We start from the raw sequence: 7,388 nt of genomic DNA, 5'->3' as shown, positions 1-7,388 counted from the left end.
GGATGTTTTTACAGAGGTCACAGGAAATTCCCAAAAGCTTTCTTTGTATAGCTTCAAAAGGGCTGTTCCTAGCCTTGAAGGCCAAACAAGTTTAGGTGAGGTTTCAGTTAAAAATGTTCAGCTGCAGGAAGGATAAAACTACTATTTAAACAGATGTTAAACTGAAGACCAGGACCTGCTTCACAGCCGGAATCTCCCTGTTCTTGAAGATGTTTCAAGGAGAAAGAGTGACACCATGTGGAGACACTGTGGAAATGCAACCGCAACCTTGTCTTGAGGTAAACATGCCAACACATTAACCCACATAACCCACCAGTTGTGTGTCAGCAATATGGCATCCATCTAGAAAATAATGGACTTTGTCATAAATCTCTGTACTCCATTGACTGAACACCACAAGGTAGTCAACAACCTTTATTTATCCATATATGTGCCACTCAGAAACTGGGAAGAGGTGTTACAGGATTTGCCCTTAAGAGAAGTCTATATGGATCTTTTACATGTTTTCTCTCTACAGTGAGGCCATTGACAAAAATGAAGGGGCAAAAAAAATAGACAATATGGTAGTAACAGTGTAAACACATGGTAATATACACAAAAGCAAAAAAAGCAAAAAAATAGGTATCAGTGACATCAAATTAAAATGTAGGGTAAAGTTAGTATGAATAAGAACAAAAGACTCCTGGAACCCCTAACTTTTTTTTCTCAACAGCTCGGCATACATTTCTACATAGCATGCAATAAGGCACCTATCTAACACAAGGAAGAAACCTATGCTACAGTGAAGCACAACTGTTATTGAAATAAAAAGAATATTGCTCACCAAAATGTTCACTCTGATAAAAACTGTATCTCTCTCATTCCCTTTCATATAGCCCAAGCCGTATCTAAAAAAATACATCAGTTTGTAAAAGATATTTTACACAGAACAGTAAATAGAACGCTATCCGTTGGACATTGGAAAATCTTGTAAAAGTGAGATTTTCTCATGTAGTCTTTTAGTATACACAATCTTTTTTCTCTCTCCATTTAGATCAAATTGTGATAGTTCGCAGATCAACATGAGTAAGAGTTACCTATATGCTATACACAGGTAATTGAATTAGTCTCCAAAGGATTAAAGTGTGATGTTGCATTTAATGTAGATTTGGTGCTTGGGTACAGAGGAAACCGCACGGTAAATAATTAGGACACGGCTCATGTTGGAATATGCTACCCATTAGGTTTTTATTTTCTATTATGCATTTCTTTATGGCTAAACCGCAGGTCATAATAGACAGTGTGTCAGCCAGCCAGTATTGCTCTCTGTACAGTCTATGCAGCAACGCCAACTCATCATAGACATACAAAATAACAACCTTATAAATATACAGGATGGCTCAAGTCTGGTGGAGCCCAATGTCAAGAACAAGCTGCAACTGAACACCTGCAACAATTTGATCTCCAGCACTTTAAAAAAAAAAAAAAAAAAATGGAGACAAAGTGGAGCTTACTATCAAAAATGTAATCTTTTGAAACATCACACTAGTCACCTATACATATATATATAAAAGAAAATCAATATTATTTACATTGGATTTCTGATATTTGCTTCACATGGGTTGTGTGAGAGAAAACGAAAGAGCTATTTAAATCGAAACAGTTCTCGTTCACCAATTGTGTCGGTAACCTTGGATAAAGTTGCAGCTGAAAAGCTTATTTGCCCACCTGAAGGTGCATGACTGAAAAACCATCCAGTGGGCGAAACACATTTCCCCCCCAACGCTCCCCCAGGTAACAAATTTATCATGTAGATCTTCAAATCACATTTTGTTTTCTTTAAAAGTGTTCAAAAAGAGGTCCTGGAGCATGTGAAGCATAATCACAAACAAGAATAGAGACTTCTTCAAGAATCTATTATTATACCCTCTTTAAACTGAGCACAAAGCCCCGGGTTCAGCTCTGAATTATAGGTTGCAGTCTTTCAGGCCAAGCCGCGTCCTTTTGAAGACTTGTGTGTTACTGTCCAACCATTCTCAGCTGCTCCACTTCAGCGTCATGTGCTTACCTGACCTCTCCTGTCTATAGAAGCTGGGTCTGGCATTTCCTGTCATGTGGTAATATCAATGAAGAGAACATTGGTAGAACATAAATGAGGATAGGATAAGGGAGGGTTTCTTGGGAGCGGGGGGAGCCGCGTTGCATGGGACCACATGTGAGGGTGGGAAAAGGGTGCTCACTGGTCTACGTGGATCCTATGATGTCTGGAGAGGGAAGAAGAATGGTTAAAGCCTTTTCCACATTGGGAGCATCTGTATGGCTTTTCAACCGTCAGGATGCGCTGCTTTGGGAAGGTATTGTTGGGGAATCCCTTCCCTGTGGGGATGGTGGTGTACTGCTGCTGTTGTGCCTGCGGTGGTTGCGGCTGCTGCTGTTGTTGCTTGTTCTCCAAGTGAACTCTCTGATGCCTTGCAAGCGAGGAAGAGTGATTGAATCTTTTGCCACAGTGAGCACAGGTGTAGCTCTTTCCCTCAGAGTGGACTCTTTGGTGCCGCGACAAGGAAGAGGAATGATTGAAGCCCTTATCACAGTGGTGACACATGTAGGGCTTCTCTCCCTGCTGGTGCACTCTCTGCTTTGGGGGAGTGCCGTAGGTCATGGGTTTCCCAGGCTGAGGTGGAGAAAACACTGGATTCTGCAGGTGTGTCTTGTGATGGCGGGAGAGTGAAGAGGAGTGATTAAAGCCCTTGTTGCAGTGTCTGCAGGTGTAGGGCTTGCCTCCGGCATGGACTTGCTGGTGCTTCTTCAGATGACGTTTGCGGACAAAACTCTTCCTGCACATGTTGCATTTGTACGGTTTCTCGCCCGAGTGGATCCTCTGGTGCTCTCTCAGAGTGGCGGCTGCAGCAAAACACTTCCCGCACTGTGCGCATCGGTGGGGTTTGTCTCCAAGAACGACCGCAGCATGGGTCTTCTGGTGCTGCTTCAGGTTTGAAGATGTAGCAAAGCCTTTGCCACACTGCCCACAGGTATATGGCTTCTCACGTGCGTGCACCTCCTGGTGTTTTTTCAGATGCCTTCTGCGGACAAAGCTCTTCCGACACTGAGTGCACTTGTAGGGTTTGTCCTCTGAATGCATCTTCATGTGTTCCCTTAGGGTGATTGCAGCTGCAAAGCTCTTACCACACTCTGAGCATCTGTGGGGCTTGTCTGGCAAATGAATCATCTGATGAGACTTAAGGCTGAAGGCATCAATAACATCTTTGCCCATCATCTCAACTCCTGGAGAGACATAGGGCTTCTCTTTCATGTGAATTTTCATATGCTGCTTGAGACTGGCCTCTACAGCAAAGCTCTCACCACAGTGGACACAGATGTAAGGGTTGAGGTCCTTGTGGATCTCAAAGTGCTGGTGAAGATCAGCTATGCTGCCAAAAATTTCCCCGCACTCGTTGCACTGCAGGCCATGGGCTTCATGTATGATTACACCGTTTTCAGACTCAACTGTCAGCTCCCCGCCATGGTCAGACTCCACTTTTACTACATGTTCACTTTCCGTCTTAAGCAGCACCTCTCCCAGCAGAGCCTCGTTTCCCGTCGTCTTGATTTCAGCTCCAGTGAAACAGTGCATGTCACCATGTTCCACTTTAATGTAATCATGGTCTGTCTCGGCTACAATTGCATCCACACACGCTACAGCTCCGAGCTCTGTCCCCAGTCCCTGGATCTTTAAGTCTGAACCGTGGATTTCCAGCTCTAATCCACGTTTTTCTTCTGTCATAATCTCAGTTTCTGCTCCATAGTGAAGGTCGACATGGCTGTGGGCTATGACACACTCCGACCCAAGTGTGTCAAGGCCGGGTGTGTCACATTCAGTCTCTGACTCGGCCATGAGAACACACTCCAACCCCACGACCTCCGTTTTCTTGCCGGATGATGACCTACTAAAGAATCGGGGGGATAGACCTTTGTCTTGTGTTGTGCCGCGCTGTTGCTCTTGTTGTCAAGCAGACCTGTGAGAGTAGAAAATAAACAATTTATTTTAGATAACTGTTCACAGCCAAAGGCATTTGGTAAAGAAAAACTTTTGCTTGACTGTCACTTATAAATGTAATGAAATTTTAAGTAGGAGTCTAAGTCTGGGTGACAGATCATGGCAAAGTTTACTAACTTTGGTAAAATTGTAGATTTGCTGAACTTGAAAACGGAGTCCTTAAAATGGTGGGTTTTCTGGAAACTTTTGGGCTTTCAGGGAGCACCAAAAGTTGGACTGAAAGACAAAATTAGAGCAATATTATTAATCAAAACATGAAGTTTGACCTCGATTACCTCGTTTTCATAATAACAACTGAAATCCAAAACAGTAACTGACACTAAAATTCAGTTAATCACACAGCACCAGCCCAGTTTCAGCCAACATAGTCGAGTCATTTCTGAAAAAACAGGATAATTGAATAAACAGAATATCAGCACTCACTAATAAGTATACTCTAAGTATTAATTGTTGAGCAAGACGTGTACACTATGAGCAGACAGATCTATTATTTAACAAATAAAACAAGAGTAAAGTGAATAGTTCATCCATTTAATACAAGCACATGGCAATCACATGGGAAGTGTGAAAGTATGACCACTGTTCAGTTCTGTCCCTTTTACAAAAACGTGTTTTCTGTTACAGTTGCACAGTTTACATTGGATAAGTGGAAGAAAATTGATGGATCCATCATTGGGAGGATTTAAAGCCATACCAAAAAAAAAAAAAGATTTAATACTGAATCAAACATACACAGCCTCTCCAAATTATAAGTTAAATAAGACAGTTTTCACACCAACAGTCAGGTTTAATCTAGTTAGACAAGGTAAGCAAAAGCAAATCTTGGTGAACATAATTTTGCCACCTAGTCTCCAGGTAAAGATCACTGTATGTCCAGGATATACAGTCATGACCTCCACAAACACAAAAAGCAGCACAAACAAACGATGGTGACTCGTTTGTTTAACAGATGATCGGCAAGACAAGAGGGGCCACAATTGGATTTAAGTGTATTTGTATATTGTACTATACAACCACTGGCCTAAGGTAATGGGTTTTAAAACGGCTCAATCTTTAGCATTATGCTCAGAAACTGTGCATGAATAAAGTGGTGGGGCAGGAGTATTATAATGTTTTCATGCCTGCACTCCTCATCTCACATAACCTGATAATTTCAAATACTACTAAGAAAGGTTTACCGACAATTTGCTAGCCAAGTTAGCGTAGACTTCCTCAGCTAACAAATGTTAAAACCCAACTGAACATCATAATCAGACTCGCAATTCTATCTTAATCCGCAAGCAAAAAACTTGGCTGGCCTACACTTGTCGCTTATCTGCGCAGTTCATTGTGAGTCATAACTGAATACATCTCGAAATAAGAACGGGACATCTAAACAGCAGGGTTTTGTTATTAAACATTTAACTGCTGGTTGCTAGCCTTCCAAATAAGCTACAAATAGCCAATATAGCCGCTAGTTAGCTGGCTACGGTCGATGGGAGACTGGTTAACGATAAAACAGCATTGTGTTAGCTGCTAATGTGTTCACGATTTAGCCAGCTAACTAGCTTCAAGGAAAACCTCACCAGAGTAATTGTAGTGAGAAGTCCATAAACAGCGAAATACGTACACCAAACCAGCACTGAATTTTGCCCTCAAGTGCAATTTATGACAACGACCGACGCGGAAATTCTCCTTGTGCGAGTATTAACAGGCCATCTTGTTGTGCCACACCAGCACTTCCAGGCTAGCCAAGATTACACACTCGCCTAAGATGGCTGCCGCTTGCTAATGGTAGCTGCACTAGCTTCCGCCATTCTAAACATTAAAATTAGAGCGATCTCGACAGCGCTATGCTCACAAAGATTAACCAAGAGTGCTCAGGAAACCACAGAGACAACCATAAATCATAGTTTGAGCGCTAGTAACGTTATCGCACAACACCAACGCCGACGACGAGTTGGTTAGCACGCTAAGCGCCACACCGTGATTTCCAGTCAGGAGTGGGCTAGCTGAAACAAAGATGGCTAACCATGAAAGCCCGAAACGGTGTGCGAAAAGCCCGGGAAAGGACGTCTTTTACGCAGACAAGAACGTCTCGAAACACAAATCCGCCGCCATATGCAGCTTGAAATGAATTATACGGACAAAAACAACCAAGAAAAGCCGTTTAATCGCTACTTGAAAGGACACGATGAGTCTTGGCTACAAACCCGAAGCACTCCTTCACTGCGGCAGCAGTCGACAAACCGCACGCACGACTCCAATGGCGGCCTTGCTGATGTTAGCAGCTATCCAGCCGAGACATTATTAGCGTGCTGGCTAGATAGCCACGATGCCAAGCTAACCCCCAGCTAATCCAGTCTGCTAACACAGTTAGAGCCTACACTCCAGTTTAGTTATATAGCCTGTAGATAGTAAAACACTGGAGCGGAAGCTTTACTAAACCGCCCATCCGACCATGTTTAAGTGTGGTTTCGCATGCAAAGACAAACTGCAAGCAAATAGAAAGAAATACAGACGAGTTGAGTCTGCAGCAATCGCAAACAGCAATCAAAAAATAGCCTGGATAGGAATCGAACCTGAAATAGTCTTTTATACCAGTGTGTTGCTGTGCTTGCCTGCTGTTCTAGCAGCACATAATGTCACAAGCAGTGCCAGCCCGGGCCTGTATTTTTCCATCTCAAAGTTCAGAACCCGAGGCGCACAAGACACACCGCTGACTAAAATAACGATAAAAACTACGATATATTAAGCTGAACACAAACGACCCTCTATGCCTCTCTGCCGTTGCTGCTATTGATGCCAGAGTATGCTGAATTTAAACGATATAACACATCATTAGGAATAAAGGATCACGGCTGTTTAAACGTGTAAATTCTTGCAGGCCCGCACCCACCTTTCTGTCCGCTTACTTTGTGACTGCTGAAAAGAGAATTTTAAAAAGAGAGAAGCGTTGCAAACTGTATGTAGTAAGCCTGGGTAGACTGCTCAGTATCTTCCTCCCTCTCTAGCACTCTCTCTCTCTCTCTCTCTATGCCTGTGTGTGTAGCTGGCGCCACAGCTCATCTGGCGCCAACGTTGGACAACCGACGCACTTTAGCGAAAGCAACCATTGTCCTTTCAACGCAGCACGGAAACCACAATCACCCCCTACAGGCTGGGAGTCGACAATGCACCACAGACACAAGCCTGGAGATTTCCTTTACGGTTTTTAGTTTGCAGTGTTTATCCATAACAGTGGCTCTGACGTTATTTTACTGTATTGTAACAAAGTTGAATATGAGGTTTATATCAGTTCACCTGCTAATGTTCCTGTTTCTTCCACCCCCCAAAAAAGGCAAGCTATGACAATACAGATCAATAAAATAAAATA

At 43.0% G+C, this 7,388-nt stretch overlaps 1 protein-coding gene across 6 annotated transcripts; it reads right to left on the bottom strand.

Annotated features, from left to right (window-relative positions):
• Positions 1-399: 399 nt before the first annotated feature.
• On the bottom strand, positions 400-7,101 carry LOC146695482 (uncharacterized). 6 transcript variants are annotated; one of them, XM_085477682.1, is made up of 4 exons: positions 6,226-6,680; positions 4,352-4,412; positions 4,151-4,249; positions 400-3,992 (listed from the first exon to the last, which is right to left on the bottom strand). In XM_085477682.1, the coding sequence occupies exon 4, from the start codon at positions 3,869-3,871 to the stop codon at positions 2,216-2,218; it is 1,656 nt and encodes a 551-aa protein (XP_085333808.1). In that variant the 5' UTR covers positions 3,872-3,992; positions 4,151-4,249; positions 4,352-4,412; positions 6,226-6,680; the 3' UTR covers positions 400-2,215. The 6 variants fall into 6 exon arrangements, with proteins under 6 accessions (XP_085333808.1, XP_085333807.1, XP_085333806.1 ...); XM_085477681.1 differs by lacking the exon at positions 6,226-6,680 and adding an exon at positions 5,599-5,617; XM_085477680.1 differs by lacking the exons at positions 4,352-4,412; positions 6,226-6,680 and adding an exon at positions 6,912-7,101.
• Between the last annotated feature and the right edge of the window lie 287 nt (positions 7,102-7,388).

Source organism: Copadichromis virginalis, linkage group LG13 (genome assembly GCF_057382275.1).
Source record: "Copadichromis virginalis isolate Kocher_CV1m ecotype Utaka linkage group LG13, C_Virginalis_male_GT1.1, whole genome shotgun sequence".
NCBI classification, from domain to species: domain Eukaryota; kingdom Metazoa; phylum Chordata; class Actinopteri; order Cichliformes; family Cichlidae; genus Copadichromis; species Copadichromis virginalis.
Note: the sequence above shows the minus strand (reverse complement) of the source record. Positions and strands in the feature narration are given on the sequence as shown.

Bases quoted from the DNA above. Each gene is read 5' to 3' on its own strand.
- LOC146695482 (XM_085477680.1), bottom strand. From the start codon at position 3,871: ATGGCCGAGTCAGAGACTGAATGTGACACACCCGGCCTTGACACACTT.